Here is a 12291-nt window from a genome sequence, read left to right as displayed (position 1 = left end):
TTCAGCAGGATTATTAATCAAAACCCTGGTTTAGCAAGAGCATAAAAAGATGTTTCAGTGATGAGTGGTTTTGGCCTTTCTGCAGTAAATGGATGTAGCATGAAACTTCCATATCCATTTTTCACTCATCAAGGCAAAGTTAGCTCAAAGACAAAACAGATATTAACATGAAAGGAAAAAAAAAAAAAAAAAAAGGCATTTTTCAGTAGTCTCAAAACCCCCACATGGTTCTTTCAGGACTTGCTCTAAAATTTAGACTAAGAAATTCTGAATCCTGTAGCCAAGTAAACTCCAGCTTCTCCAAGTTTTAATCTTTTTTGACATCTCAGTGTAATGTATCACAGACAATTTTGTCTCTGTGCACATAAGGGAGATCTCAGAACCCCAAGACCTGTAACTTTGTGCAATGGCCAGGAGACCAAGCCAGCTCTGAGCAATTCTGCTCAACAGATTGAAAGCAATTAGATATAGCTGCATTAGCATGCTGCTTCAGACAGATAAACACACCCAGCTTCCCAAAAGAATTGATCAGCATGAACTGAATGCCAAGCAGCTAATAGTGCATCTAGATTTAAATAAACTTCTAATTTTAAATAAATGTACAATTTACAGTATGGTTCCACAAGGAAAAAAGGAAAGGGCACAAAGGTGGTAATACATTAGTTCCATATGCCTTCTTTAAACTTACTATCTTAACATGACAAAGAAATTACCTCCAATATGGTACCTGATATAATGTGTTTCAAATATGACTAATATTAATGCAATCATATTTTTCAAAGAGCTTTTATTTGTCTGCTTCCTTTCTTGAATTTACATAACATACACAGCACATAGTTTTTATGTTGGTGTATTATTCAGACACAAGTCCAAATACAAAATTCAGTGATGCTTTTTGCTTTGAATATGAGAGGTTAGCTTCTCACTCACGTGAAAAGCCTAAAGACTTACCAGAACACCTCTATACCATATGACTTCTGGAAGCAGAGTATCAAACCCGACTTCAGATATACATAATTTCATAGTACAGAAAATATATATTACTTTTACAAGAAAGTTTTAAAAGAGTTCCTTCCAAAAAGTTAATGTCCTCATAAGCCTCTATCAACTTCCCAAGATCAACTGCAGTCAGATCACTACGGCTACCTGCGCCTTCTGGACGTAAGACCATTTTACGAGAGCACCATCATGACAGTAAAACTGTCAATCAATCATTTAGCTGTCATAAATATACTTATTTCTTAACCAAAAATACAGGAATCTCACATTTCTCAATTACAATTTTTCAACTTGAAGTATATATAAGCATATAAAGCCATACAGGACCTTCTAGCACAGAAAATCCCCAAAGCCCTTACTGTCCATTGGAAGCCAAGTCAAACCACATGTTCTCACAAAACTTATTATTCTTGACACACACACACACAAGTTTAGCTTGGCAACAACTGTGGTAATAAAAAAAGGGGAGGGGGAAAACACAAACCAGTTTAAAAGATGTGTAAAACCTGTCTAAAGTAGGCCCTTCTACACCACATCTGTCCAATGACCAGATACCACATACATCCTCAGAGAAAGAAATGTACAGCGTTTCAAAGGAATTGTTCAGCATTGCAAACAATAGCACTCAGGTGCTCTGCCTCATTTTTGTTAAATCTCAAGTTTTAACAATTACAATAATTTCTCATCTGGATTTAAAAAACCCAAGATATACAACATTGAAAGTTCACAGGTTAGTTTTCAAGTTCTTTTCCCAATCATGACATGTATAGTCAAACAGACTTTTGAGGCACCGCTGAAAAATCCAAGCAGGAACTGATTGTCTTGCATATAACCATAAACATTCAATAAATGGTCAGTCTATTCCGAGTTCAAAATTTCTACGCTCCCATGAAAGGGAAGAGTAATTATTTTCTTTTCTGTATTCTCTAAATGTTAGTATACCATCTATGTTAACTTACAGAACTTGGCACTAGAACTGCCTCTTTCAGAGCCATACAGTCGTCACATGCACTGTAACCTACAGTCAAACATGATTTCCAACTATGCTGGAAATTTTCTACTACTCTACATCTGACTTCTCTATTAAAAATAAAAATAGGCTGGATTAAAAAGCCTATCTTCTCACACAGCTTGAAAAACAAGTATCAAAAGGAAAAAACAGCAAAAATAGAAGAAATAAACATTGTGCTAGTTATGAAGCTCTGACACCTGGCAGCTGAAGAACATTTAAAAAATTCCTATATACAAATTTTATATACACACACAAGGATTAAGAAATGGATATCTGGGTTTGCATGTCTTTTCACCACCTCTGCATCTAGCTGCTGCTCATGCAAATGCATTTTAAAATGTATTATTGTGCAATAATAATCTTTTCTGTTTGGTCTGGCAACAGAATTGGGCCAAAACTTTCACCTCTATGTAACTAAAAGCATACACACTTCAGTTAAAAGTTAGGCCTTAGTTTCTTGGATAAAACATAGCATATTTAGAAGTTCGAAATCCAAGCAGGTCTCTCATTTCATTTCGGAATTTTGACAAGTCTTGCCGCAGTTCATTCAGGTTTTCCACAGTTGCCTGATCTGTGCTTTGCATCTTCTGTCTCATGGAAGTCAAGTAACGGTGGACTAAACAACACATCACCTTTTGATAATTCTCATCTCTCTTTTGCTTCAGATTTCTCCATTCCTTTAAAGAAACATTACATATTTACAACGGAACAGTGATCTTTGAGCACTAAAGCCTTGTATACAATTATAAAGAGAATAAATAAGAACAAAATAACAATGATACTTTATAGATACATCCTGATGAGCACAAATTTACAATGCATGTAAATTGCCAGCAAAATTAAATTCTAAACTGCTGTACCAACAAAACTGAAAGTTTTTCATCTACCTAGCTTGGTAATTGTCCTATGAGTAATTGAGAGTGCCATAATCCTGAATGTTTTCAGTGTACATTCCATAAAGGATTCAAAATGTAGTTTTTTAAATGCTACTTTTGTAAGCAAGAAGATGCAAGACTAGTATGCAAGATTACAGGGTACAAGTAAAAACATCTATTTTAAAAAGACCTAAAAAATCCCTCCCCCCCAGCAATGAGAGGCTTCTCAGTTACTTATTTTGACACTTCTGTATGTTTAATACCAATTACCTTCCCCATAGAATGCTCTTACCTCATCATTTTTTAGATTACCACATATTTCCTTGAGGTTTCTATGAATTTTCAATCAAAGCATTTTTTCCAGACTATTTCTGGGGGAATTGCGAGTTGGAGGGAAGGGGACTGAAACTCCACAAACTGAAAATTAATAGAATCTTACTTAAGTAGAAATAAGTAACATTTATATTTGGATGCAACATAGAATCACAGAATCATAGAGTGGTTTGAGTTGGAAGGGACCTTATAGATCATCTAGTGCTAGCCCATGTGCAAGGGCACCATTATTTCTATTTATCTTCGTAGCACTCACTGTGTGACAAGCAGCTTCATGCTACAATTTGCTGATTCATTTTCAAGCAGCACCTTTCCAGCTTGAGAGCCTGCAGCTTTCCCAATCATTTCTTACCTTCAGGCTGTTCTGACGTTTTACTTTGCCACTTGATGTATGAGAGCAGATCCATTTACTGAGACTGTTGAAAAGATAACAGATGGTCTTGGGGGAGGGAATAACATTGAAAGGTGGAGGTAGTGTGCATTTGTCATCAAAGTAGCTAAGCCAAAGCTTGGCACGAGCAAACTTCCATTCCTTATCTTCATGATTCTAAAGCATCAGAAACATGAACAGGGATCAGAATAAAAAATAGTAACAAGCTATTGTGTAAGTTTTGTTTTTTAATACCTTAAAAACTGACTTTTAATTTTGTTGTATTTTAATATATAGATTATATGCTATTTTAATAAGCTTACTGTACTAATTTTTAATACTTAAAAAAACAAAACTTATCTCTTCAATTCACTATATATACTTCAGTGTAAATACAAAATTCAGTTATGAAGGAATAAACCCCTTAATCAAACACCCAAACACCACACTGTATCAGAAATGGCATCTAGGCTTGAACAGCCATTGTATCAAGGAAGTCTTTAACTCCCAGAGGCCCAAAGCCTTGCACATGTTCAACATGCAAGTGCCCATTTTATTTGGATTAAAGTAAATAAAAAGTTCCGATTTGAAGGAAAGATGTCCCTTGTGACCTCAGAGACAGAGTTCATCCATTAAGGTCTTTGGACGAGTCTACACACTGTAGGAAGACGTTTGTATAAAATGCAAAGATACAGTTAGCAATTATTGGTAATTAACCAGAAACCACTTACTGCTATCAGCTGAAAGCTTTTATGAAGCATTGCCACAAGGAGTTTAGTTAATACTATGACAACCACCACATTGTAGGTACCAACAATAACAGCACCCACAAAAGACTGTAATTCTTCACCATAGCTAAAACGTGTGACGAAGATTGCAACGTGCGCCAGGGAGAAGATATACCAGAAGAGAGCAAAACATGTGCCAATAAACCTACAAAAACAATAATGAAAAACAAACTCTGGTTAGGTAAAGTAAGCACCAAAGGCGAGTTTACTTAATACAAATTCAAGTGCAGCAAAAAATTCAAATTTTGTTTAATTACTAGGAGTTAGTTAAGGGCTAGAACAATGTGATCATTTATAGATATCAAACTCACGAATGGAAGGTGTCGTTGCTCTGTTGTTCACAGAAAATTCCTGCACAGTCCTTTTCTTCATTTAAAGTAAATCCTTTATCATAAAGTTGTGTCAATCCAATTGTGAATGAGAACAAGACAAGAAGAAACATGCCCAGAAACTTTCCAAAATCTTGTAGCATCTGGCCCATTGAAATCTGTGAAATAGATTTATGTAGGATTTTAGTCAAATACGTAGTTATTTTTGGTTTTATTCTCTTCTTTAGCTTCTGATCAAGGAAAAAAAAACCCAAACTATTTCCATTTTAAGCGCTTAATTTAAGATGCCAAACAGACCTCAAAATCAGGAGGTACTCTTGTGCTATTTTTCAGTGAAAAATTCTGCATGTTAAAAGAGAATTTGAGCATTTTTAACATCATCTGATAAATTAACATATTTTAATTAACTATAAGCAACAGTATGTACAACTTTTTCTTTATTTGTAATATCAATGGCAATAAGGAACAAACAAGTCAATAGGTAAAAGCAGTAAATAAAATGCATTTGAATATAAACACCATAATAGAAAATTAAGATAACACTTAATAAGGACACTGAATGTTTTAGGTAAGATTTTAAATATAAACAATGTGTAGGTGTGCCAGCACATAAAAACTGGAGTGTAAAGTACAGAAGACATGACACTAAATTCAGAGTATTAATTTTGATTTCAAAATACCCTATACAGAAGCTTGCAACAGTACAGATACAGCATCCTTTAAAAAAATAATAATGCTTGTGCACTTTTCCAATGCAGGGAAGACCTTGACTTACTTTTGTCATAAGCATTTTTACACAGACACAGCATCAGCCATTTACAACATTTGAATTACTCTTCATACAAACTTCTTCAGAGAACAGTATACAATTACAAAGAATGCAAATATATAAAATGGGGTCAGGAAAATCTAATCCTCTCTATATATAAGCATGTGGAAAGCCTAATCCTATATGGATCACATAGTCCAGAATTATATCACTGGTCAGGTTTTGCACGTACAAGTTTACTGTAAGCTACAGTGCCAGCTCATGCTCCTTCCTATGCTGCTGGAGACTGAGTACCCCTCTTGCACAGCAAACTGAATCTTTGCACAGTTTGCAACAGTTATGGAGAATCTGCAACTGCAGGCAGAGCCATGCAGTGATTATATCATCTGGTCAGAGGATGAATGTAATCCCCATCACACTGTTTCATCACATCTGTATTTTAAAGAAAAAAATCCCCAACAACAAAAACATCTACCCTTTAACTGACATGTGGTTACAGGCAGGAGAGACAAAGCAGATTAAACAGGAATGTATAAAACATGCAAACCACAACTCTATTTTGTTTGTAATAGAGTGTAACAACAGCCCCTTCATATAGTCATGCTGTTCCTTTCTAAGTATTTAGAATTTCTAAGCATTTGAAATCAAATAATCTAATCTAGCAGAATACTATTCTGTTAGTAATAAAAAACCACCACACACAGCCAACTTACAAATCTGAATTAAAATAGATTTTATTAATCAGTAAGTTAAGTAACTGAATGCTTAAAAATAACTAACAGCCCAGAGAACACAGTAGCCACCTTTCCCCCGACACAGTTGGGTTTCCATGCCATATTTGATTACCACCATTTGAACTTTGTGACCTACTTTCAGAAAATACTGTTAGAGTTGTTGCACAAGCTGTACTGGCCAACAGAAATAACATAAGCTTCAGTGTGCCACTGAATGGAGTGACTGTTGACTGTTTTTATTTACTTGGAAAATTTCATAACTTGGCCTCCCAATAAAAAACCTGTGAAAGTTCTAGTACATAAATAAATATGCATATTAAACAGCAAATATCTTTAAATTGTGGAGAAACTTCAGTGTTCAACCAATTTGTATAACAAGCCTAACACTTACTGCAACATCAAGACTTCAGTATTTTTTCAAAGTATGCAAGTACATTTCCATTTTAATATAAAAGAAAAAAAAATAAAAATAATTAACAGCAACATAGTCACAGACAGAGAGAAAAAGGAAAGAAGTAAAACTAACTTAATGCTGAGAAGAGAAACGGGCATCTTCCAATAATATTATAACTGGTTACAAGAAATACGAACATTATTTTTAAAGCACTTTTTATGATGATTTGTAAAAGACCCTTTGAACAGATTTTTTTAAAAAGACAGTATAGTTGGTTATAATGGAAAAAATATTACAAGAAAGTGAACTATACTAGGTCTTCCATTATTTTTCTTTCCTTTTTCATCTAAACTGGTATGTTTTACGTGAGAGATTTTAAAAAACCACAAAACTTCAATGCAATATCACTTGTTTTTACTTTTTACTTTCTGACTTTATTTATTTTCCTTTTCAAAAAACCTCTTCATAAGAAATTAAGATCAAGTTTAGTATTTTCTCAAGGAGTAATGATATTCACCTGGAGTGGTCCCAGAATAGAGCTGGTTGTGTACATGAAGAAGAGACGCAGATAACTAAGAACGTTAGCAAAAGCAAAAAGACCTTCTGCCACTAGGGTAGGATGGAACGCATCCCAGTCCTTCCTTTCAGCATAATCATGAAACTGGAAAATAAAAAGAACAAACTGACACCATTGACATTGTAAATACAGAAATGCAGCCATGAACCACCCCCTACTCTGCCTCCAACAGGCAATTGCAGAAAAGAAATTAATATACAGGATTCATAAGCGGTTTTTCAGACAAAGGTAATTTTTAAAAGCCATTCTAGAGGGAGCCAGGAATCAGACTATGTAAATTCAGCACCTAACTCTGCCACTCACTTCCTTGGTGAACCATTTATTCACACATTCTGCTTTCCTTTCTATTCTGTTTTGCACAGATGATTTTAAACAGGGACCCATGCACTTTATAAACACGTGCATTGTCTAGTGTAATAGCCCTCAGTCAAAACCAACATGAACATGCTGCAGAGATAACTAATGTACACATGCAACTGCAGTGTGCTCATAGCTCATCTTAACCAGTTTTAGGACGATTTAGGAAGACCTAGGACCCAGAGTTCCTTCAATGGATTTTAGGAGTGATTACAGAGAAAGGAAGCCACAAGTGAACTGCTGGTGTAAACACACCCTTAAATTGTATCCACTAGGTACTATTAAACTATTCATTGAATATCCGCAGATCCCCAACTTTCAGCTTCGCTGAAAACATTTAGCATTTATATTAGCAGCTTCTGCTATCTCAGAACGCACATTCAAAAACCTAAGGCAATAAAAGCTGCTTTAAAAAAACTTGCCCAAAACTGAGCTGCACAAAGACAGCCAACAAACAGGGATAAACATTTTGATACCTTGCAATTGTATGTGTACAAATCCTTCCACTACAGAGACTCATACTTTATTTCTTAGCATCTTCAGTGCCAATAATATGGACCTAAGACATAACTAAGCATTTTAATTTGGCTATCTAAATATTTATGAACTACAAACTTTGCCAGACAGAAGTGATAAAAAAACCATCCTGTTACACAGGACGGGAGTCCTGCAGCTTCCACAAGGTTACAACTTAAACTACCAGCAAAGAGCTCTTATATCTTAGCAAAGGAACTACTACAGAAATGGCTGGTTGCAAAACAAATGGTTGGGAAGGCAGCCCAGCATGGGTTTCTCTATTTTTTCCAAGAAACAGAGCTTCCCTTTCCAAATGATTAGCAGCCCCTGAATCAATGCACAGATAGGGAAGTGAGCCAAACACCAAGTCAGGAGAAACTGAACCAGTTTATTTCCCTCTCAACTGCCAGACAGCTGTCAGCTCACACTTTGCAATACAAAACAATGGTGCTACTACACTGGCTTGAATTTTGCTAAAATATTCATATTCAATTAGTCTGGCAGCTTGCCATATGCTGTGTAGCTAACAAAACATGCAACAGAATGTGGATAATCAGTCTAAAAAACTTATATCCTCAACCAAATCCAGGTGGCTTTTCATAGAGAACAGACAAAGCTCCTCTATGGTCTTGGGGCTTTTTTCCTTATAAAAAAAACCCAAACCCAACAACAAACACCCCACAAATGAAAAAGAGCAAACCGCACCAAACCAACAACAATTAAAAGAACCCAACAACCACTCTGAATATCTGAGCATATGTAATCAAAAGCTAAATAAAACTTTCTGTAACAAAAAAGTATTAGGCAATCTAAACACAGAGATTTAATGTTAGCTTTCTGCATAGTACAAATGTCAAATCAGAGGAGTTCTATGGGGAGATTTCTCAAAATGAAAATCAAGCCATTCAAAAGACCAGACAGTTCTTACAAGGAAGACAGTAGCTCTGTTTGGGGTCCCTGACTACTTGAACATGTTTTGATGCATTTTCTAACTCCCATTTGCCTCATCAACTCTTATAAGCTCAAGATGCAACAAGACCAGAGATCCTGGCAACTACACAGCCTATACCTATACCATACAGAATACTTAACTCAGAAACCTAGACTGCATCCACACAGTAGGCTGTTACTAATGTAATACACTTAACTACAACATCCTATTACTAACGTACCACATGCAACATATCTTCACATATTTTGCAGCAATGTACTGCTTTTGTATTTGCAGTCAGTCCGAGCAGAGCTTTGGATCTATGAAGTTGGGTGCTTACCTTGTTATGGGCAACTACTTTGAGAGCAAAAGTAGCCAAATACAGGGAATTCATGACAAAACTAAGCTGGTTACGGGATTCTTCTAAAAAGTCTTCTAAACCATCATACCAGAGTCTTTTAACATCTGACCAAACCATTCCTGCAGGAAAAAAATGAAAAAGCCAGGGAAGTCACACCATTACACTGAATAGATACTCTTTTACAACTACAGCACTTTCAACTGTCTTTTTGTAAATTAGATTTTACCAAAGAGAAAGAAGTAACCGAGTATATTTACTACAAGGGTTGCTTTGGATTTCAAGCATCCATCATAAGGCAACAAGATTTTTAGCCTTTTCAAGCCTACTTTCCAACTAAGACATTGTCCAATGAGAAGAAATTAATAGGAGAAAAATCGGACAGGAGAAAGTCAAATTTCAATAAAGGTAGAAGACTAGAAGACAAAAGCTTTTTCTGAAAAGTATTCACCTTTTTCCAAAAGCACTACAGAAAGCACGACTTGGCTATATGAAGCATACTGTATGTTTTGAAAGGTGTAGGTATTACAAAATGTTTTTAAGTATAAACAGTTCAGTAAAGCAGAAACTTTTCCTACTCTGATATTAAGTAATACAGGACAGAAAAGAGACCATGACTTAAGATTGCAAAAATCAGAAGGTTAACTTAGAGCAACATGGATTTAAATATTCAGGGTCTTTACAGTAAACTGCATTTTACCATTGTCAATTATGTCTGGCTATACAGGAAAATACAATGGCTAAAAATTTTACTAACCGAATGTCTGTTACAGCCTTGATATTTTTATAAAACTTGAAAGTATCATTAGATGAAATATAATGGCACCTTTGATTTCTATAAACATTCAGTTATTTAATATTTTTTCAGTACTTCTGATGTATGCTACTATATTTGGGACAAGAAGGAGAGCAGCATGTGTATAAATGGTAGTTAAAAACTGTTAAACTTAGTTCAGCTTTTAGGACTTTGCAACTTCTCTAAAACTTTGACCTAGTAAGAGCAAGACCCAGTGAACAGGTTAAAAAGTAATCAGATACTTATGTTCAGTCAGCTTTATAGCAACATTGGAAGGCATAATTAAAAAAAAAGTGTGCTATGTGCAGCTCATGAAAGGACATAAATCTCTCTCTGGTTATAAAGAAAGTATTTCTAAATCAGAACCTCTGTGCCCCTTCATATGTATTTTATACTATTTTTTTTACTGAATCAGCAAAAGGAGCTGGAGAAGTAGAAGATGCTATAATTTGTTACTTACACAAAACAATTTAAATTCTGTTGCTTTATTTTCCTGTATTACTTGTATTATTTAGGCTCAATAACTCAGAAAATGAGAATTACTATATTCATTATTTTGAAAATCAATCTAGCAGAACACAAAACTTTAAGTGTTAGAAATTCTGCTGAGGTCATTTTGACATTGATTTTTAGAAAGCACTTTAATAAGACTACTGAACAAAGTAACAGGTCATTCCAGTTGATTTCGTAATACATTTTCTAAATACATTCTTTTGCGACTTACTGAATATTTGTAAGGAACCAGTACAATGTGTGACTTAAAAATATGTATTTAATCTACAGATGTAATTACTATTTTAAAAAAATCTGAAGATTGAATAATGTGAAAAATAACCTGATTTTAATGACTTGTGTTACTTACAGGTAATTTTTCAATCCTATCTGAAATCCACATATTAAAATACTACATGAAAAAAATAATGTTTCTACAGTCTTTTCAGTAAAATTTCCAAGACCACCTAATGACACACTTCCTGCCTGCATTAGACTTGATGGAAAAAAAAAGAATTTCTAAAATCAGGTACTGAATCTCAAAAAAAAAGGAGGGTCTGTAACACTGATTTGTACACTACCTTTGAAGCTTTCAAGTTTATTTCAAGAACTGCATGAGTCTGAGTGTGGGGTACTGGGTATTTCCAAAACCTCCATAACCTACTCAGTCTTAATAGAGCTAAACTATGAAAGGAATCACTATTACAAAAAACCTCACCCTAAAATAACAAATAAGCCACCCACAATTTGTTAGATAAAAACTGTTTTCGACTGTATCACTACGTTTTACCAATCCAGCCAACCAAGCAATACAGAGCTAATTGCCTTACATTAATAGATAAGTTTCCATGTAAAATTTAAAACCAAACACACACAAACTAAAAACATGTTAAAAGGTGTTAACAAAACAAAAGTATACGAGTACTCAACAAAAATTATACCTGTGCTCCCTCTACTGCTTCAACCAGAATTAGCATGCACCCAGTCAGGCACAGTTACAATAATTTCCAGATATGGAAAGTTATAATATGGCAAAATAACACTTGTGTTTTAAAACTAGGATGAGATGAACCCACACCTTCACTATTAGACTGAGATGGAGCATGCATGCATACATATGCACACATAAACATACATAACACTTTAACATGACAACACTGCAACAAGGCCAAATTACATTATTACTTCTCAAATCAAGCATCACAGAATTGGTCATGACAGACTGACTTGTTATGTACTGTTGATGTACTACTAAACTTGTATATATGCAAAGTTTTCTCCCTGAGCTGAGCAGAACTGCTATAAAAATTGCATATTGGCAACTATGAAAGATTTTGCAGAACCCTACATTTTTTAAACTGTTTTTAAGTTGGATTAATCTAACCAAAATTTATAGGATCCTCATGTTCTATCTAGCTGGAACACATTAAACTAGAAATGAAAACAGTGCAGGAATTGATCATATGACTGTAACTGCCTGTTTACTCCAAGTATTGACAAAACTTGCATACAATGCAAAAATACTTTTAAATCTACTTTATGATTACATGAAGATCTTATCTAGATTTTCAAAGAAACAGTAACTTCACTAGCATTATTCAGATTCTAGCATAATTCCATACAGGGGCACACAAGTAATTCAGAGGCTCAGATCATTCCTG

General features: G+C 34.7%; 1 protein-coding gene across 1 annotated transcript in view; it reads right to left on the bottom strand.

Moving 5' to 3' along the window:
• Nucleotides 1-2315: 2315 nt before the first annotated feature.
• Nucleotides 2316-12291, bottom strand: part of TRPC1 (transient receptor potential cation channel, subfamily C, member 1) — a 17631-nt gene continuing 7655 nt past the window's right edge. The window contains exons 7-12 of the mRNA XM_010001648.1: nt 9325-9464; nt 7121-7264; nt 4689-4864; nt 4321-4522; nt 3572-3766; nt 2316-2688 (exon numbers count right to left, since the gene is read on the bottom strand). Coding sequence (XP_009999950.1) covers nt 2461-2688; nt 3572-3766; nt 4321-4522; nt 4689-4864; nt 7121-7264; nt 9325-9464 — 1085 coding nt within the window. The 3' untranslated portion in view covers nt 2316-2460. The remainder of the gene's footprint in view (nt 2689-3571; nt 3767-4320; nt 4523-4688; nt 4865-7120; nt 7265-9324; nt 9465-12291) is intronic.

The sequence above is a fragment of the Chaetura pelagica genome, unplaced genomic scaffold (assembly GCF_000747805.2).
Source record: "Chaetura pelagica isolate M959 unplaced genomic scaffold, ChaPel_1.0 scaffold207, whole genome shotgun sequence".
NCBI lineage: Eukaryota > Metazoa > Chordata > Aves > Apodiformes > Apodidae > Chaetura > Chaetura pelagica.
Note: the sequence above shows the minus strand (reverse complement) of the source record. Positions and strands in the feature narration are given on the sequence as shown.